Source organism: Tetrao urogallus (assembly GCF_951394365.1).
Source record: "Tetrao urogallus genome assembly, chromosome: 1".
Lineage (NCBI taxonomy): Eukaryota > Metazoa > Chordata > Aves > Galliformes > Phasianidae > Tetrao > Tetrao urogallus.
This window is the reverse complement of record NC_136813.1, coordinates 67301986-67323183: the sequence shown is the minus strand read 5'-3', so window position 1 is coordinate 67323183 and position 21198 is coordinate 67301986. Positions and strand designations below refer to the sequence as shown.

Below are 21198 nucleotides of genomic sequence, written 5' to 3'. Positions count from 1 at the left end.
GCTTCAGCCCTCTGCCATGAGCAGGGTTGCCAATAGAGTTCATGAAAATAGAAGTCCATGATTTAGTGATTGCATTTTTTCCCTGGCAAAACCAAAGTCCACTTCTCAGGTGGATTTTATAGGTAAAAAGCACTTCACAGTCTACATCTAGACTCTACATTCATGAATCTACATTCATTTTGTTCATTTGATTCATCTTACTAGCGGTGCTGCCTTTTCCTCATTGCCTCTCTATTCCTCTCATTGCCTCCCTATTCCAGTTTTGGGATTTATCTGTTTGCCCACATGTAACTGTGTCTTTCCTCAAGCCTGACGCAGGAGATGAAACTCTCCCATACAGACCGGCTGCAGGTTTCTGGGACAGTGTTGTGACAGAGCTTCCAGAGAACGACGGTGGGGAGCTGCTTGTATACCACTACGAGAGGAACAAGAAGTCCAGCCTGGCACGTCCTGTTTCAGAATCACATACGGGACAGCGAGCTTGGCAAACTTAGTCAACGTGTGTACGCACGCTTGCGTGTACGGGCGCTCCGAGCGCGCTGGACCTCTCCCGCTCCTCACCGCAACCTTCCTCGAGCTCCAGCTCCCACCCTGGCCGAGGCTCTCTCCCTTCTCCGCAGCTCCCGCGCCCCCCCCGCAGCTCCGGCTGCCCCTCCGCCCCCCGCCCCCTGGCGCGGTCCCGCCCGCGCTCCCCCGCCGAGGGGCCGCCCACCCCGCAAGAAGAGCCGCTCCGCCGCGCCCTGCCCTGCACAGCGCCCGGCGCAAGGAGGCGGCCGGAGTGACGGAGCGCGGCGGCGGGCACCCCACGCCCCTCGTCCCCATGCGGCCGCGGGCGGAGGGAGGTTGCCGCCGCGGGAGCTGCGCGCCCGGACCGCCAGGACAGCCGTGGGGAGCCGCCGTCACCCGCCCCCGGAGGGACGGGCTCGGCTCCCGCCGGCGCTGAGGACCACGCGCCTCGCGGGGACGGGCGACTTGCGGCAAGGCAAAGGAGGGAGCAGCGGCACTATTCCCCAGCGCCGCCTCGCCCAGCTTATGCTCATCGGGGGACTCCAGGAACGGCGGCGGGTTCTGCAAAATGACGGGCGATGACGAGCCCTAAGGCGGCGTCGAGACGTGCCGCCGCGGGCTGCGATGCGCCCCGGCGAGCCGCTGCCGGAGGGCCCGCGGGCAGCCCGCTAGGTGCCGGCCCGCCGCTTCGCTCCGCGCCGCCGCCCGCCCGCAGCGCCCCGGGGGCATGGGAGCGGCGGGCGGCGCCCGCTGAGAGCGCCGCGCTGGCCCGCAGGTAAGGAGCTCGGGCTGCGGCGAGCAGGGGGCGGCGGCGGGGCGCCCTGCGGGCGGAGCCCTGCGGGGAAATTCTTCCCTAATGGGACACATCTGCCCGCGGTGACGGGCCCGAGGTGTAGGCGTCGATGGAGACGCGCGGGGCGCCCTCCGGCGGCGGAAAGAGGCGGTGCGGCCGCGCCCGGACCCGCGAGGTTCCGCTGAGGGCTGACGCGCGGCGTTGGGTCTCCGCGCAATGCGGCTCGGGCAGTTCTATGAGGTGCCCCCTCCCAGGAGTGGGTGGGATGCTTTTGAAAAGGAGTTTCCGCTGAAGAGAGATTTAAGGAAAACGGCACCTGAATAGTCTCAGAGCAAATTATAAGCTGGTTTTTGGGTTGGTTTTTTTTTTGGGTTGGTTTTTTTTTTTTTTTTTTTTTTTTTCAAAGAATGGTAAGTGTCTCATTAACTTAACCACAGATATTTGAAAAACGTCTTCATCTCGATGAGCCTCTCCTTTGAACTTAATGGTTTGCACATGATGCAAAAAATGATGAAAAAAATCTCTCACTAGCTGGCAGATCTGAGAAAAGCTTGCTTTTATACTAAAAGTAGTGACTAATGGAACTAATAATCTCCAGCAGAACTGTCTTTCCCTCTTTGTCACACTGTTATACAAGAGTAGGAATGCTAAATTTCTGAGGCTAATAGTAGTTTGCCTCCTTGTATGGCTTTAATCTGAACAGCTCAAAGTCTTTTGATGGTGGAGATAAGAACAGGGAGGCAAACTTTCTTCAAAGCTAGCCAGCTTCATCTGTAATGATACGTCTGTACAAATTATTTGATACCCAGACGTGGCCAGTGCTCAAGTTGCTCATCATCAGTTGCATTTATTTGCCAGATCTGGCATAGTGTGCCTCTTCAAATGCCTCTCCATGAACCCAGCCATTGGTCTTCACCTGCGCTGCTCTGAGAATTTGAACCTCAGTGCTGATGGACACAGCGCTGTTATGGATACTTCTAATCTTGCGCTTGTGCTTCCTCTGAGGGCTGTGCTTGTACTTCTAAATCTAAATCTAGTTAGCAGCCTAGGGACTTCAGGAGGTTGATTTGTACCATTTTAGGCAGTTTTCTGATGGGATAAATATCTAGTATTACCTTGTGATGAAAATGACTTTCTTTCATCGACTGTAGAGGGAGCCATGGCAACTTGCTTGAACTAGATGCTTCCTTTGAAATTCTGATTTTTAGATGGGATGAGCACTAGCCTTGGTATGTAGAGCAAGCCTACGAAATGTATTACCTTAAGGAGACAGAATAACTTTAGTAGAATAGGTACTGAAATGTGTTACAAGAAGAAAAGTTGACTTTGAAGTAGCAAGAGACCTCGATGAAATAAAAACTCCTTCCAGTTGAACTTTGCCTTAATTGCCTACAGAACTTCTGCGAGGTTGCAGAGCATCAGAAAGTACATAAAGCGTTTTCAAGGGATTGAAAAATCATCGTTTCTTCTCTCTCCCCCCCCTCCCCGTTCCTCCTTTTTTTTGTTCCCTTGGACAACCCAGGAGGAGCCAGGCGAGGCGAGCCGACACGATGCGGGAGAGGGCCGCTGTGGGGGCACTCTCCGTGGTGCTGATCCTGGCGCTGGGGCTCCCACTAGGAGCCCTGGCCTGTCCCCACCCTTGCGCCTGCTACGTCCCCACCGAAGTCCACTGCACGTTTCGATCCTTAGCAGCCGTGCCGGCAAGGATTTCTAAACATGTGGAAAGAATCAATTTTGGGTTTGTATTGCAGTTTATAGCAAACATTTTTACGTTCTTGGTGTGGAATCCTGGAATGCTTCGAACACGTGCGGCATTCCAGGATCTTTGTGTGCACTTTTTAAGTAGAATTGCAGATTGCTGTTACTTCCAGACAGTATATTTCAAACATTGCAACTACTGGCACGAAGGGAATTTTAGTGTAAGTTCCATGTTTCAAAAAAAAGTTCCTTTTTTTTTTAAATAAGTATTTTTACGGTGCTGTCAGTTTTTATGCTGTCACTTGTTATTGACAAATAGTACATGCATCTTACAGTGTTTGAAAACTGTATTGATTAAATCTACTATGGGATATTTACTAAATGTTGATTGTTATACCTGATACACAAAAAGGTAGTAGAAGTAAAATTCTCTAACTAGGTAGCATTTTGGACCACAATGAGATAGCGTATCCTAAAGCAGTACAGTAAAGAGAAGTTACTCCATAGGATTTGGAGTTGTTTGTTTGTTTTTCCCAAGGAAATTAACTTTGTTTGTTTTTCCCAAGGAAATTAACTGTGGTAGAAGCAGACATCACTGCTATGGGGGGAGAGAATTCAGGCTCCAAGTCACCTTTCTCTGAGTACTGCCAATTCACATCTATCTATCAGACTATGAGATAAGAAGGCAGAGTCGAAAAGATGCACGAGCCAGCAGTGTGCAAAGGCTGAAAGCCCAGTGTCCTGGGATGCATCAAGAGAGAGTGCCAGCAGGGAGAGGGAGGTGATTGTTCCCTTACCTCTGCCCTTGTGAGGTCCCATCTGAAGTGCTGTATCCAGACAGGCCTGGTACTCCCAACACAAGAAAAATGTGGAGGTGTTTGAATGGTTCTGAAGGAGAACCACAAGGATTTATCAAAGGGCAGGAGCACCTTTCCTGTGAAGAAAAGCTGAGGGAGCTGGGCTTCTTCAACCTGGGAGAAGGCTCAGAAAAGACCTCATTGCAGCCTTCCAGTGCTTGAAGGGAGCTTATTAACAGGAGGAGACTGACTTTGTAAAAAGTTTAACAGTGTTAGGACAAAGGGGAATGGCTTTAAACCAAAAGAGGGGAGATTTAGGAAATTCTTTACTCACAGAGTGGCGAGGTAGTAAAACTCATTTCCCAGAAGAGTTCTGAATGTTACGTACCTGGAGGTGCTCAAGGCCAGGTTGTATGGGTCTCTGGGCAGGCTGATCTGGTGCACGGCAACCCTGCCTATGGCAGGAGATTGGAACCAGATGATCTTGAAGGTCCCTTCCAGCCCAAGCCATTCTATGATTCTGTGACTGCTGACAGGCTGTGTATCCCAAAAGTGCTGTATAGGGCCATTGCATGACATAGCATGGTAAGAAGTTGTAGTCCTCTTCTTCTTGATATCAGAATTACGTCACTGGCTGGCATGAACTCCTTCCACCATTCCAAGGCCTGTAACCTGTGTCTGATGATGCTGAGCGATAGTAGGGATCTTGATTTATTTTGTCCTCTGTAATTAGATTGTCTATCCTCCAGTAATTTATCCATCTAAAGTCTGATTTTATTCTCATATTCCCAGGTACTCGTAAATCTGTATTGCAGAAATCAATTTTTTAAAATTTTCATTCAATTTTTCAGTCATCCCAGAGTCAAATTAGTGGAATTAGTATTGGAGTTAATCACAACTGACAAATTTCTGCAATTACAAATTGAATTGAATGAATGTCCAATTGGGTAAATCTTAAAACATTTTGCGATGTGAAGGATGTGGGTTGTTTGTTTGTTTGTTTGTTTTTTAGCATGTCTCAGCCTATTTGTTCATGGTCCCTTCTGAGAAAATAAAATTTCATACACAATGACTACTACTTTTGTCTTGACTTGATGAACTTAACGCATGATTCCAAAGAGGGTCATTGAAGCAGATTCATTAAAGGGTGCTTGCCAAAGTAGCTGTAGTGCAGACTGGCCAAATTCTATACACCAGAACATGTCTCCAAGCGGCCTTATATGCCTCTTTGACTGTGCAATGAAAGTATTTTGGAGCCTGATGAGTAATCCATGTCCTTATATCCCTGGCTCATTACTCTTCTTTGAAGCCTACCTAATGTTACATTTCTTCAAAAATCCTGTTACTGTAGAGTGCATCAAGCTGCCCTCCCCTTTCTTGTCCCACATTGAAAACTGTACATCTTCAGTCACCTCTTCTCTATACGTTAACATTCTACAGCAAATTCTTTTCCTAAATTGGTTCAGAAAATCTTAAAAATCTTTTTCTAAGCTTCTAAATTATGTAGGCATTTTGGAAGTTTTATTCTGTTTTGTTTGTTTGTTTTGTCTTTTATTAAAAGTACATTATTTGATGCTGCTACGGTAAAAGTCCTTTTTCATTTTTTGTATTTTCATTGCTGCAGATCACGTTTTCTGAAACAGTCTTCCCTACCTGTTGCATTTCTTTCATTTTTGAGAGGACATTGTAGAATATTTCCATTTTAAGGTGTTATGTATTTGGAATGTAAAAATGATTCGTTTCCTAACTAGAAATAATTTAGGAAAATTTAATTTGTAATATTTAAAGACAGTTGGTTTTTAGTGGGCTTTTTTTTCTTTTTTCTTTTTTCTTTCTTTTCTTTCTTTTTTTTTTTTTCCCCAGAAGGACTGATTTAAGAAAAAGGAGTTTTAGTACGATGGCTGCAGTATAAATTTAAGTGGTCTGTGATAGGACTAAAAATACCAAAATATTAGTCTGAATTTTTTGTAAATTCAGAATCTTCAGATAGGTAAGATGATGAGAAGTATTCCCTCATCAAAATATTTACATTTCTCTGTGTCTCTTCCCTTCATGCCTAGAAAGAAACTTTTAAAAATAGGAAAAAATCTTTAAAATTGGATGCTTAATTTGGAGCTTTCATGCCCAAATTAGCTTGTATGTCTGATTTTTGTGTCTACATTTGGAAAACTCAAATGCAGAACTAGGCAGCCAAACTTAAGACTTAGGCACTGGCAAATAAAATCTGACTTGTTAGCACAAAGTGAAATCAAATAGTTTTCAAAAAGTAGATTTTCAATATTACTTCTTACAAAAAGGTTCCTGGGCTCAAATTATATGATTGGAAACTCAGTTCCTAGATCTTATGTAATTAATTGATGCAGCCAGTTAATTGTTGCAGCAGTTAAGCACGATGTGACTTCCTTCTTCTCTTGTTGTTTGGGAGATATCCATTTTTAATGTCCTCTTTCCAAGTCTTTATTCATTGATTATTAGATGCTGTTTTGGCAACACTGCAGCCCAGTTTGCCAAGCTCCATAGCATCATGGATTGGATACAAGCCATTAATTTATTACCATTCCATAAACTGAACTGCACGGAAAAACATACTGACAACTATTAGAACTTAAACGCCTATTTGTTACTCCCAGTTTTAAATTAAGACTAAAGTGCCATGAATTGATTTGAAAGAAATCTTAATGTAAACATGAGCTAAGTATACTTGGCCTTATAAAAATGTTTCAGTTACTTCTGGCTCTTTGACAGTGTGCTAAGATCCATCCAATTTTTGCTGAAAGTTAGGTTATACTAATTTTACATTTGCAGTCTATGATCATTGAATCATTCCAGTTGGAAGGGATCTTAAAAGGTCATCTGTGTAAAATGTAATTGCATTGTGATTTTTTTTCCAGGTTTAACAGTATACAGTCTATATATGAAAACTCCTTTGCAGGACTCACTAAACTGGAATTGCTTATGATTCATGGAAATGACATTCAGAATATACCTAATGGTGCTCTGAAAGATCTCATGTCCCTGCAGGTAATGCTCAGGTCTTCCTAGATTTCCTAAATTCTGACTTATATGAACAAGTGAGGACAAAAATAAGCTTTTTCTTTAAAATATCTTTCTTAGAATAAAGGTAACATTCCCCCTGCCCTAAAATATTGGACTCCGGTTAACTTTGCCAATGTCATGCTTATTAATGCCAAATAATATTCAGTTTATTTTCCAGCTTTTGTCCAGCAAATCATTTTTTTAGTGTTGCAAAGCATATTTGAGTATGTGAGGAAAACTTTGGAATGCTTGTTTGGATTTAGATACAAAAACAAAACTAATCTATTTTTCCTTTTTTTTTTTTTTCTTTTTTTTTTTTTTTTCTTCTTTTTTTAAGGTTTTCAAAATTAGTTACAATAAATTGAAAGTTATAACTGGCCAAACTCTCCATGGACTTTCAAGTTTAATGAGGCTGCATGTGGACCACAACAGAATCGAGTTTATTCATCCAAATGCTTTTAATGGATTAACTTCTCTGAGACTGGTCCACTTGGAAGGAAATTTACTCCAGCAGCTTCATCCACACACCTTTTCAACATTTATGGTCCTTAATTATTTTAAACTGTCAACAGTAAGACATCTCTACCTATCTGAAAATGCTATTAGCATGTTGCCTGCAGGGATGTTTCAAGGTATGCCACTGCTGGAGAATCTTTACCTTCATGGGAATCCGTGGGCCTGTGACTGCAGCTTACAGTGGCTCCTTGATTGGAATGAAAATTCTGGAGGTAAGAACAAGATTAGAAATGCATTTTCAAGTCATAATATTTAAAAAGTTTTGCATATGAATAGCTTTGTTATTTCTTGGGTGGCGTTTCTTACACGATGCCTATGTGCACTATGTTGTTGGGCAAAGGAAGGAATGTGGGAATCAAGTTTCCAGATTCCTCTGTGAGTCCTTTAACTTTGAGCTATTAACTTTAATGCTGTTATTCATTGGCATTTCTCCATAGACCACAACTTACTTTTCTGAGGGAGGCAGTTTACACCTACAATCCTGCCGCTTTTTCAGAGGAATGTCATTTAGGCTTAGATGTGAGAGAAGTACCAGGCTAGAACAGTTACAGACATATGCAGAAGCAAAATAACAAAAGCAAAAACAAAACAAAACAGTTGCATAATACCTGTAGGTCAGGAACCCATTAAATGTGAGCTTCTTTGAATGCTTGTTTTTCAGTTCAGGTATCTGAGTGCCCCATCTCAGGTTACTAAGTGCTTACTGTGTAGTAGGCCAGAGTGACTAGTGTTACACCACAGCTGTTAAAGAGGGAATCATCATTTAATTGCAACTGGAGAGGTTTCAGAAGAGTTCTGGAGTGATTTATATAACCGTTTAAAGCATTTGATGATGATGGATCTTGTCATCTTAAAATATGTTCATTGCAATTTTGCACTTAGCTGTACTATTAGGAAAATTAGTAGTATTAGCAGTACTTAGCTTTACTTTTAGAAGTGTATGATACTTTAATACATAGTGTAAGAGTCACTGACGGAGCCATAATTGAGGCGTCTGACTGTTACTGTATGTATGTAATAATGTTCTTATATATTCTCCCTTATCAAATAAGTGAGTATATTAAGTGTACTTAAGATGCACTCCAAGTAGTAATGATGAAATATTAGATGGTCTTCTATTCCCTACACAGTGATGACTTGCTACCATTTTTATTCAAGTTGATTATTTTTCTACAATAAACCAACCAGTGATTTTAGGAAAGAGAAGATAATTATTCCATGCCATTTTCATGTGTGACAATTCTTGTATTTTTGTACAACTGTAGCACTAACTTCTGTGGGAATTCTGACAGGAAAACAGCAGTGCTGTTTCAGTGCTCACTTTAAGTATTTCAAATCAGTGTAGCAACTGCTAATAAGGTGACTGTGCTAGCCCTGTCATGAAGTATGCTTACTTCATCTTTGAAACATATATGAATGTGCAAGTAATAGACAGCTTCACTTAATTATTACATTTGTAAGAATTTCTCAATAAACCTTATCTTTCAAGCAAAGTATATGTTTTTCTGTTAAAAAATAGGTAATGACATTTTTTATATTCTTTTCGCCTTCTAGTATTTTACATTGTAACTCATTCATTCATCCTTTGTTCCTCAGAAGTATTCAACATGACACTTATTCCTAGAAAAACTGGAATACAGCATGTGTCCAAATCAGTTATGTAAGGCAACATTTGAAGCTATAGTAAAGTTAAACATAAATACACGACTGTTGTTTTCCAGACAAGAGTCTTATTGGCACTGATAGAAGGACTCAAGGCTATCATTTCCTGTTCTAATACTCTTCTGTTTAATCTTCATTTTGTCATTACAGTTTTGTTCTTTGTTTGCAGTTATTTCAGAGATCAGGGAAGAGGTGACCTTTTCATTTTTTTCTGCTGTCAAAAGATTGCAAGTGCAGGAACTAAGCAGTATAGTAAATTTAATAGCTATAGGGGATTTTTTTTTTTTTTTTTTTTTTTTTTTTTTTTGTGTGTGTGTGTGTTGCCAGTGTAGTACTGTATAGTTCTCCTGTAGCTACTAAAGGTTAAAAACTTCTATATATTTTTTTTTTTTTAAATGAAAAAAATCTGGCATTTCTCAGGCAAATGGTGCATTTTTGAAAGGTGGGATGACCTAGTCTTCAGACGTCCAAAAGATAGATAAGCAGGTTGTTGTTGTATACATGCAGGCTTTTTTACACAGCATAAATATTTGCAGGCTTCTAAAATGTTGCTCTGGACATGTCAATTTCTAGTTACTTGATTCAGAAGGAACAAATCTAATTTCCAGAACAACAGAGTAACCTGTCATTACAGTCAGAAGAATTTGTGGTTGGTAGGAGAATCAGGCTCATTCAACTGTGAAAACAAAGAGGTAGCATTTAAAAAAAAAACACTGGCTTCTATATGCCACATGTCCATGTGTCATACCATGCTTCCCATGACATCTTACGATCTTGGAAATTCTTTAACTCTGGGACACAATTCTACAGCTTACCCGTGTTTTCTTTTACTTTTTTAGTTTTTTCTTTGCTTACAGGTGTTCTAAAATGCAAAAAGGACAAAGCCTATGAAGGGGGACAGCTCTGTCCTAGGTGCAACAGCCCAAAACAGCTGCAAAAAGAAGATATCCAAAACTTGAAAGAGATTTCCTGTAGGAAACCTATCATTCAGTCCTCACTGAGGCACAATAGCAGCACTCAAGACGAAGAAGATGGTGAGAATTATGAACTCCCTCTGGAAGTGTTTCAGTCTTCTCCATGGAACATTACACTGAATATGACTGATGAGCATGGCAATGTAGTCCATTTGAACTGTGAAATCAAGAAACCAACAGGCTCTACCAAGATTCAGTGGAATCAAATCCAGACTCAGGAGATTGATATAAATGCTACAATATCATTGGATTTTGAATGCCCAATGAATCGAGAGAACTATGAAAAACTGTGGAAACTGATTGCTTATTATAGTGAAGTGCCTGTCAAATTAGAAAGGGAACTTATGCTCAGCAAGGAGCCTAAAGTAAGCTACCGGTACAAGCAAGGCTCAGACTATGATGCTCTTTATTACACAGGTGTAAAAGCTCAAATACTGGCTGAGCCTTCCTGGGTGATGCAACCTCTTATAAATATCCAATTAAACAGGCGCCAGAGTACAGGGAAAAAAGTGGTGCTATCTTTTTTTACTGTGTTTTCTCAGGCAATTCATACCAAAGACATGAGGCAGCAGAGAAGCTGGGTAATGATAGAACAAAATCAAAGCATGAGGAAAGCACAGAGTGTGGTAGAAGGGTCAGAATGTCAGCTGAACTGCAACGTGAAAGCCTCTGAGCGTCCTTTCATTCAGTGGCTCTTTCCAGATGGGACAAAACTGCAGGCACCATTTAATCAAAAGGACAGCAGATTTTCCATTCTCACTAGTGGTCAACTAGTCATCAAACCAGTGAGTTACACTGATGCTGGCTTGTATCACTGCATTGCCCAAGTGAGAGATGATGTGGATATTATGGCTTACAGGCTTCTAGTGCAGCCTCCTGCTATTCAAGTAGCTGACTCAGATATAGTGAGAGTTGAAAAAAATGTTGGAGATCCCATAGTTTTGCCTTGCAGTGCAATTGCCAGCCCAGAGGCACAATTGAGCTGGATTCTTCCAAACAGCCAGGTACTTAATGTTTTGTCAAACTCTTCAAAAGGATATGTGATGGACAATGGTACTTTGCTTATTCCAAAAAGCCACGTCAGTGACAGTGGCCATTACAGATGTGTGGCTGTCAATCAGCAGGGATCAGATCAGTTTACTGTAAGAGTGACAGTAAATAAAATGGTGTCTGACAGGTCATTTAAAAGGATAAAACTGAAGAAACGCACAGGCTCGAAAAGTTCATCGAAAACAAGAGGGCGGGTCATAGATGATGGAGAAGGATCAGGCACAGGAGGGGTTGATGAATTCCCACGAAGAAAGAACCACCTGAAGGACAGGGAGATATCCTTTAAACAAAAAAGTGACCAAATGCTGGAGGCTCAAATTAAAAAGGGGAAGAAAGGCAGAAGGAAAATGAAAATTTGGAAAGGTACTGATAGAACCCAAGACAGCAATGTTGCGGAAGGCCGAAGGGCATTTGAATCTCGAAGGAGAATTAATATGGCAAGCAAACAGATTAATCCACAGCACTGGGCTGACATTTTGGCAAAGGTCCGTGGGAAGAACCTTCCTAGAACTACAACAGCTACAGCCATTTTGTTAACAACTGCACTGCCATCAGATGTGCAGAAAACTACTCCTGTCCCTCGTCCAGTAGCCATCCCTCTGCCATCAGAGACAAAAACTGACGTAATTGATTCTTCTGCTGATGCATCACCACTGGGAGAAAATGAGCCATTCTCAGTCACTGTTTCCCACAGCAGTAAAACATTTTCAACTTGGTCTACAATCATAGGGCTAGAAACTGAGCACTTCTATGACCAAAGAATTTTAAAAACACCTGCAAGTATACACTCTGTTGAAATCCCTGTATCGAGTCCTGTCCTTGCAACAGTGCAACCCCAAGGCCATCAGCATCAGGATGGCAGGGCTGATTCTTCAGTTGTAGTCACAGAAAATACTCATGCTGTCACTGAAGAATCTTTGACCAAAGAAACAGTGACCAACTATCTTAATATTCAGAGTAATTCATTCACAGTGGAACGTGTAGATGCAACTGTATCTTCTAAATCAGAGGAAAATTCTGCTTTTGCTGAGCTACCACTTGATGCTTCTGTCCTAGCTGAATCTCAGACTGTAGATCTTTATAATGTCTTGGAGAGAAATGAGAGATTAAATGAAGTGGATCAAAGGAGTGTTGGCAGTATAAGTTTAGCACCTTCTCAGCTGTATGACATCCCTGCAGATTCTGTAGGTTCCACTATCATTTCTTCATCTGTTACAGTAAAAAGCAATGACTTCATACATATACACAGAGATGGATCCACTGGTCAGGCAAAAATAGCAGATTTAAGTACAACTTCTCCAGCTGTTATATCCATCAAAGTCCAGAGCAAGGAAGAATCAGAGACCCGCAGAAGTACAGTGACTCAAGAAAGCATGTCCAGCACTTACACAGAAAGTATTCAGGGAAGAGAACAGAGAAACCTGTCTACTCCAAAAACAGATCCCACATTTGTTTCACCAAGCACCAAGAATGTTTCTTACAAAAAAACAGAGGAGATAACTGCTGCTTCCATCAGCAAATTGACTGCTGCCACAACATCAACACCCTATAGGAAAACAACACCTTCACTAGTTACTCAGCATGCTAGGAAAAGGCCTTATGGGAGAAGGAGGCTGAGACCAAATAGAATCCGCCAAAGAACAAAACATTTCCCCCGTGTTGTTTTAACTACAGAGGCAATGCCTAAAATTCCAAGAACGTCTAAAGTTGAAGCTGTGACCCAGGCTTCCTCTACAGTACTTGAAAGTCCTGATCTTAAAAGCAGTGTCAAAATACAGGCTAAGGAAGAGGAGCATAGGGAAATCACTCCTTCACTAGTAACTGATCCTGATGTATTAGGGAAAATGACCAAAACCAAAGAGGTGGTCACAGCTTCTTTCTTTAGGCCTACTACTTCTCAACCTGAAAGAAAATACGTGACACACTCTACTCCTGAAACCTTGGTACTTCCAGTGACTGAACCCATCACAATTTTGTCATCATATGTTGCACATAACACAGTTCCCACAAAAGAGTCAAGTGCACCTCAGAAACCAGAGCAAAATAAAGTGCCAACATTTGACTCATTAGAGAATGTATCTGAAGAGAGGAGCCTTAAAGCAGATCCTGAAGCTCCAGATAGTGAGGCAGAACCATCAAGTACAACTACCTCTGAGTATAGGAGCAGCTTGGTATCATCTACAAAATCCAGTTACCCAGAATCTCAGGAAGAGACCATCGCTTTTCACTCAGATGTTGTGGCTAATGAAGCTACTGCTGGAACATTCCAGCCGATGTATCCTACTGTGACAGATTTAAGTATTCCTTCTGACACATTGGAAGTTCTTGAAGATGTCTCAGATTCAGAGGAGTTATGGAAGCCCACAGTAGTTTTAAAAACACCAGCAATAACGGAGACACCCCAGCAACAAGAAATGATGTCCTCCTCCTTCAGCACAGTGGAAACTCAAACTTTTCCACATACAGAAACAGAAATGTCTATTGTGTCTCATGCTGGGGCAAAATCATCTTCCATGGATAAGGAGGAAACAGTATCAAATGTATTTCATCATGATCCCACTTTGCAGACATCTGAAAAACCTCAGACTACCCACTATGTCCTTATTCCGTTTACAAAACCTCCTACTCTTCCTCCCCCCATCTCAAGCACTTTACGTCATTCTCTTCATTATACTTCCAAAGCCAGTAATGCCTTCAATCAGGAAAGTTTGCCAGCAGTAAAACAAGTTGAAGCAGAAAGTGAAAGAACGGTGGTGAGCTCAAGACTGAATGTACGCCCTACTCCCTTCTCTAGTCAAAACAGGATTAGCATACAGTCTAAAGAGGAACAGTTCAAAGAGATGTACAGTAGCAGGTCAAATAACAGTATATTGCTAAATCCAAACCTTCCCCATCCACCCGCTGGAATGATACCAAGCCTAAATCAAAGACTGCCAGTTGTGCCTCCAAGACATGTTCCAGTAAGAGGCACAGTGAAGCCTCCATATGTTGTAACACAAGGTTCATTTCGTTATTTTATGACACATCAGCCTCTTCACTACACAAACAAACCAGAGATAACGGCATATGCAGCAAACACCATCCAGGACAAAAAATCTTTTGCCTCTGAGAGAGAGACAACTACCCCAACACAAGCTACTCCATTTCACAGAACAAATATATTCCCTACAAGCAAGTTTAGTAATCATGGTCAGAATAGATACAATATTAATTCAAGATTTTTTGGTAGCAACTATGTTCCAGATAACAGAGGCACAGCAGGGAGACTACCAAATCAAGAGATACCCTACTATCCCAGTTCCAGAGTGCCGTTCCTGTTCAACAGAACAAGGATTTTACCTCACTTGGGTATACATCCTAAACCTGTGGTCCCTGGTCAACCAGTCCCAAAAGACACAAATGAGAAGAAGGTTGTCCAGGTCTCCCCTCCTCGGATTACAGTGCAGAAGGTTACAGCTGTTCCAGTGCCTTCATATACCACAACCACCACATCACCACCAGCAGTGATTTTGAAGATAACCCCTCCATCCTTTTTCTCTCAGAGCAGAAGACCCCAGATATCCACTACAGTTCAGCCTCTTCAGCCTCTTAAAAATGCCCACTATCACCAAAAAGTTCCATCTGTGCCTTATGTGGGAGGCATTACATCACACAATTTATCTATAATTCAATCTTCAAGCAATTTCAGGACGCCTGGAGAAAGACCTAAAATTATCACGAAAGGATCTCAGAGCATATCTGTCCTTGCTGAAACAGATGCTCTTATCCCTTGTGATGCAGTGGGGGAACCAAAGCCTTTTATTACTTGGACAAAAGTCTCTACAGGTGAGACAGATGAAAAAGTTTTCTTCTACACAGTTTTAACAGTACTAATACTTGGGATTTTACATAGAAATGCAACGTAATTACAGGGATAGTCCAAAACAAAGAACAAACACTGAATATTTTGTCTGTATCAGTACTGATAAAATGTGATTAATTGCAAGCAATAGTTACAGATAAAAATAAGTTAGCAGTACCTCTTGTAGTAAAATAAAAGCTCTAGCATTTAATTAATTTATTTTTTGAAGGAGGAATAGCAACCAAAAGATTATTCACAGCAGTTGAACTTACTAGAAAGCTTGTGAATAACTGTTAGCTTTGCCACCTTAAATAATGTTGTATGTATTGTCTCCATAAGCAAAAGAGAAATTTTCTGAAGTTCTAAAGTAAAGCACAGAGCATGTGAAGGTTCACATACTGCATGTACTTGCAAGCTAGTATGGTTAGATTTGAACTAGAAACAGACTGTGGACAGTATCAGAAGATGTCATGTGATCCATATGAAGTTGTAGTTGGTATTAAGTAGATCTGTTGTCTTCCATAAGGCTTCTTTAGTGCGGGAAAGCATGTCTAAAAAACCAACCCTTTGCCTTTCTATTTCTTTCCTTTTAATTTCTTAGGAGCTCTAATGACAGCCAACACCAGGTTACAAAGGTTTGAAGTCTTGAAAAATGGTACCTTCCTTATCCGAAATGCTCAGCTTCAGGATCGTGGACAGTATTTGTGCACAGCTCAGAACCTGCACGGCGTAGATAAAATGATTTCTGTGCTCACAGTTGTAGCCCATCAGCCCAAAATTTTACTTTCTCGCTACCAAGATGTCACTGTCTATTTTGGAGACACCATAGCAATGGAATGTCAGGCTAGTGGGACTCCAAGTCCGCACATTTCATGGATTTTCCCAGACAGGAAGATTTTGCAGACAGTCACTACTACAGAAAGCAGGATAATGCTTCATGAAAATCGAACCTTATCTATCAAGCAAGCAACATTTTCAGACCGGGGAGTGTACAAATGCATAGCTAGCAATGCTGCAGGAGCTGACAGCATAGCAGTGAGGCTCCACATTGCAGCCTTACCCCCTATCATTCAACAGGATAAGCAAGAGAACATTTCTTTGCCCCTTGGTAGCAGTATTAATATCCACTGCACTGCCAAAGCAGCACCTTCGCCCAGCATCCGTTGGGTGCTCTTCGATGGCACACAAATTCGACCTTCCCAGTTTGTCAATGGGAATTTATTTGTTTTTCCCAATGGAACTCTTTATATTCGCAATGTCTCCCCCAAGGACAGTGGGGTCTACGAGTGTATTGCCGCCAACATGGTGGGAGCTGCCAGGAGAATAATACAACTTCATGTGAAGAAACAAGCATCTAATGCTAAGATCACTGGGAGCTCTCCTCAGAGGACAGATGTAACGTATGGCAGTATCCTGCATTTGGACTGTAGTGCTTCTGGTGACCCGTGGCCTCGGATACTATGGAGGTTACCTTCCAAAAGGATGATTGATTCCCTACACAGGTAAATTACTATTTCAGGTGTTGAAACTAAATTAGAATTGAACAAACATTAAGAGAACTCATATCTGCTGAAGCTTCACTCTTGCCTTCTGTGACTTTTGAATTAGAGCTAAAACCATTAAGGAAGAATTTGAAATTATATCAAAAGATGGTCAAGTTGTAATGTAATAGCATAACTTTCCTGAAAACAGCAGTACTCTTGAAAAGAAGGCTTCAAGTGTTGAGAATAATTTGCCACTATTTGTGTCTGTAAATGTAGCAAGAAGTCCAGTGCCAAAAAGTCTTGTTTCAGTGAGTATAATAGTATACTTAGAGTTTGCATAGATCCATACTTCCTCTAGAAGAACTGGGATTACTATTTTTCACTTCTACTTGTATTTATCATTATACACTATTAAAATGGGACAAAGAAATTAAGTAATCATGAACATTTTAACATTAGATAAATTAATGTTACCTTACTTAGATGTTACCATGCTTAAAATAATACCTTCTCTAACATTCATTATGTCAAGTAAAATATTGATTCTCCAAAACAACAAAACTGTCCTCAGATTTCGCTGAAAACACAGTTTCTACTCTATAAATTCTCTTTGAGCACTGTATACAAGAAATATACTGAAATTTAAATACACAGTTACCAATAGCTTTCTTAATAGTGGAATGTAGTCAGCATATTTTCATTGGGCAAACAGTGTATTTGAGTAATCTATAAATAGTACAAAATCCAGAATTATTGGTTTCTTTTCTCTTCTATGATCTTCAGTTTATATAGCACATCTTCACATTGGGGAGAAAAGTGTGAATCTACTGAGGAAATTATTTCTGGACACAATAACAGCCTTTTAGCACATGTAATTTTTTTTGCCATGTTTTGACGTTTAGATCATTAACAAAATTAACACTGTAGAAGCTACCTACTCTGTATTATTGAGTCTGAACATTTTGCCTATCTGAGATTTTCTGAGGGTTAAAAATGTTGAACCTAAGGCCAGAGGAAGTAGCTCATCTTGATTTGTTTTTAACTGAGTACTGAAGTATCAGACTCCATAGTTACATTCCATATAGGTTTGGATGGAGTATATCATTCAGACACGACATGTTAGAGAATTCAGCATATGTAGTCAGAGGATTCAAAATAAAGGAATAATATTAAAGTCACTACACAAAGCAGGGTATAATTGTTTGGTTATGAGTCAGTGGAATTATTTTTTTCCATTTTCTTTTTCATGTGACTGTCTTGGATATTTCAGATCACCTAATTGTCTTAATGACAGCTTTGCTCCTATGTTTCCATATTGTTGGATTGTTGTCTTTCCCCAGGTTACACTCAGTAATTACTAAAATGTGATTTTGCAACTCATGTCCTCTTTTCTTTCCTTACAGTAACTTGGAGACTAGAATCAAAGTATTCAGCAATGGGACTTTGGTTGTCCATTCAGTTACAGATAAAGATGCAGGAGATTATTTGTGTGTGGCTCGCAATAAGATTGGGGATGACTATGTGGTCCTGAAAGTGAATGTGATGATGAAACCTGCAAAAATAGAGCACAAGAATGAGAATAACCACAAGGTCAAGTATGGAGGTGACCTAAAAGTTGACTGTGTAGCTACTGGTCTACCAAATCCTGAGATCTCCTGGGGTCTGCCAGATGGCAGCATGATCAATACCTTCATGCAGTCAGATGACAGTGGCAGCCGGACAAAGCGATATGTGGTCTTCAATAATGGAACCCTGTATTTCAATGATGTTGGACTGAGAGAGGAAGGGGACTACACCTGCTATGCTGAGAACCAAATTGGGAAGGATGAGATGAAAGTAAGGGTCAAAGTAGTGGCTGAACCTGCAACTATACGGAACAAAACCTATGTCATTATTAATGTACCCTATGGTGATGTTGTCACAGTAGCATGTGAAGCCAAAGGAGAACCTACACCCAAAGTAACTTGGCTTTCCCCAACCAACAGGCCCATTCCTACTCTATCTGAAAAATACCAGGTATATAGGGATGGCACTCTTCTCATCCAAAAGGCGCAAAGATCTGACAGTGGTAACTATACTTGTGTAGTGCGGAACAGTGCTGGAGAAGATCGGAAAGTAGTGTGGATCCATGTCAATGTTCAACCTCCCAGAATCAACGGGCATCTCAATGCAATAACATCTGTAAGGGAGACAGCCATCAGGGACAGCAGGAAGCTTATTGACTGCAAAGCTGAAGGCATTCCAGCTCCACGGGTCCTGTGGGCTTTTCCAGAAGGAGTAATCCTGCCAGCCCCCTACTATGGAAACAGGATCACTGTGCATCGCAATGGTACTTTGGACATCAGAGGGGTGAGGCAGACAGATGCAGTGCAGCTTGTATGCATTGGACGGAATGAAGGAGGTGAAGCGAGACTGATTGTGCAGCTCGTCATCACAGACCATTTGGAGAAACCTTCCTTCAGGGACCCTGTCAATGAAAGGATCACTGCCATTGCTGGGCACAGCATCAATCTGAACTGCTCAGTCCAGGGGTACCCTGAGCCCACCACAAGCTGGATCCTTCCAAATGGCACGGAAGTGCTGAGTGGCAACCGTCTGCACAGATTTTACCATAAGCGGGATGGAATCTTACACATCAGTGGTCTTTCCACAGGGGATGCTGGGACCTACCGCTGTACAGCTAGAAACCCAGGTGGTTACGTGGAACGGATAGTCTTCCTGAAGGTGGGACTCAGGCCAGAAATCAGCAATCAGTATAACAACCTGGTGAGCATCATCAATGGAGAAACTCTGCAGCTCCATTGCATCACCCAGCCAAACCAGCGGGCGCAGATCTCCTGGACACTGCCCAACGGGATGGTCCTGGATGCTCCCCAGGCTGTGGGTCGCTTCTCCCTCCTGGAGAATGGCTCACTGACAGTGCGTGAAGCTTCTGTTTTTGACAGGGGCACTTACCTGTGCAAGGTGTCCAGTGACTACGGCACTTCTATTATGAACGTGCCTGTCATTGTGATAGCCTATCCCCCTCGGATTACTAGTGAGCCAGCACCTGTGATCTATGCCAGGCCTGGAAATTCAGTAAAACTGAACTGTATGGCCATTGGGATTCCTAAAGCAGAAATAACATGGGAGCTTCCAGACAAATCTCATCTGACAACAGGAGCTCAATCCCGTCTGTATGGAAACAAATTCCTCCACCCTCAGGGGTCATTAGTCATCCAGCAGTCTTCTCAAAGGGATGCAGGCTTCTATAAATGCACTGCTAAAAATATACTAGGCAGTGATTCGAAAACAACTTACATACACATATTCTAACACTAAAACAAATGCCTTTGGCTCAGTGCTAGAGTTCCAGTCACTGCCAGCAAGGAAAGTACTGTTTGCAACAAAGCCAGAAAGGCTGATGGCAGAAAAAAAAAAAAAAATTCTGTTTTCATGCAAAGTGCATTGCTTTTGTACTCAACATAATAGTACTTCCCTGCAATAGAAGAAGGCAGTAGATGTATCTAAATTAACACATTGGAAAAGGTCTTTAAATTGTTAAGACAATGTGATGTGTTTTTTCATGCTACCCAGTAGCATTTGAGACCTGAAGTATTCTGTTTTTGTCAATAGTCCAAAGCTATTCCGTGTTTTAACAAGCACCTTAAAAGCACCAAAGAAGTATTAACTGCTAATAAGTGAGCTGCAGTGATAGAAGTGCTTTAGTATTTTGGAAAAACATACTTTTCTTTTCCCCTGCAGCGCTTTTACATAATCTAGTCTTATAGAATATGATTACTAACTTTTCTGTTCGTTCTCCTATCAGCTCTTCAAAATCAAAAACTAATTTAGCAAATAAGAGTGATCTATTTTAATAAAATTACATGCAGACATTAATTACCATAACGTACAAACAAACCTTTTCCAGCTACTACGGATGCTCCAGTCAAATCATCCATATATATATTTTATATATATTTTTAAATCAGACTATGAGACTAGAAAGAGTAACAGTGAATTTGGTCTCATTTTATAAATTATTGGTCTTTACAAGACTCTGATACATTACAGTGTTTTATAATGTTTAGGTCAATATACTGTACATTTTATAATAAAAAATATTTTCCAAAAATTGTATTCATTGGTTTTTGTTTGTTTATTTTTTGAGGAAATAGTGATTTCCAGACAGTGAGAATATGAAATTAAATCAGAAAAACAGAATTCATACATTGTTATACATATTCTTCTTCTTTGTAAACATGATGTCCTTACAAAAATGCGAAACTTCTGTTATATATAATTCAGAATGCATTTACATATAAGTACTTAAGTACTTTTCTTCCAATCAAGGATGGTTATTTGGGTAATTACATAATTTTAATAAGATTCATCTATTTTGCTGTTGAAATAATTGCTACAAGTAGCTGAATATGCCCTTGTTTCCACTCAGAATTTTGAATAAGTTTAAAACATATGGATTCTCTGAGGTATTCCTGAAGTCTTAAACTTCTGATTGATCGTAAGATTTTTGCTCATATTTTAAAGCAATGTTGAGGGAAAAAAAAGCTTTCTTTTTCTGTTGATTACAACATGATGGTAGTAATGTATTCAAATATTTAGATTTTCTAAAAATGTAAACTTAATGATTATCACATAACATAAGAAAATAGAATTTACTTTTAAGTTGGTGCAGGGTAAAACGGATTTTATAGGATGATGTACTGAAGTTGCACCTATGTTAGTCAAATAAATAGCACTTAATTATATCTTTTTTTTTCTATGATTTAAATGCTTGGTCACTAAATTAGCAAATCACAACTTAAGTTGAAGAATACGTCTAAAAAATTGGCAGGGAAGT

General features: G+C 40.9%; 1 protein-coding gene across 1 annotated transcript; it reads left to right on the top strand.

Moving 5' to 3' along the window:
* Positions 1-1085: 1085 nt before the first annotated feature.
* MXRA5 (matrix remodeling associated 5) lies at positions 1086-19673 on the top strand (the record flags this gene model as incomplete). The annotated part of the gene is made up of 7 exons (XM_079549491.1): positions 1086-1282; positions 2823-3038; positions 6687-6816; positions 7169-7559; positions 9867-14858; positions 15476-16376; positions 17762-19673. 7 exons carry the CDS (start codon positions 1086-1088, stop codon positions 19671-19673), a joined length of 8739 nt encoding a protein of 2912 aa, XP_079405617.1.
* Between the last annotated feature and the right edge of the window lie 1525 nt (positions 19674-21198).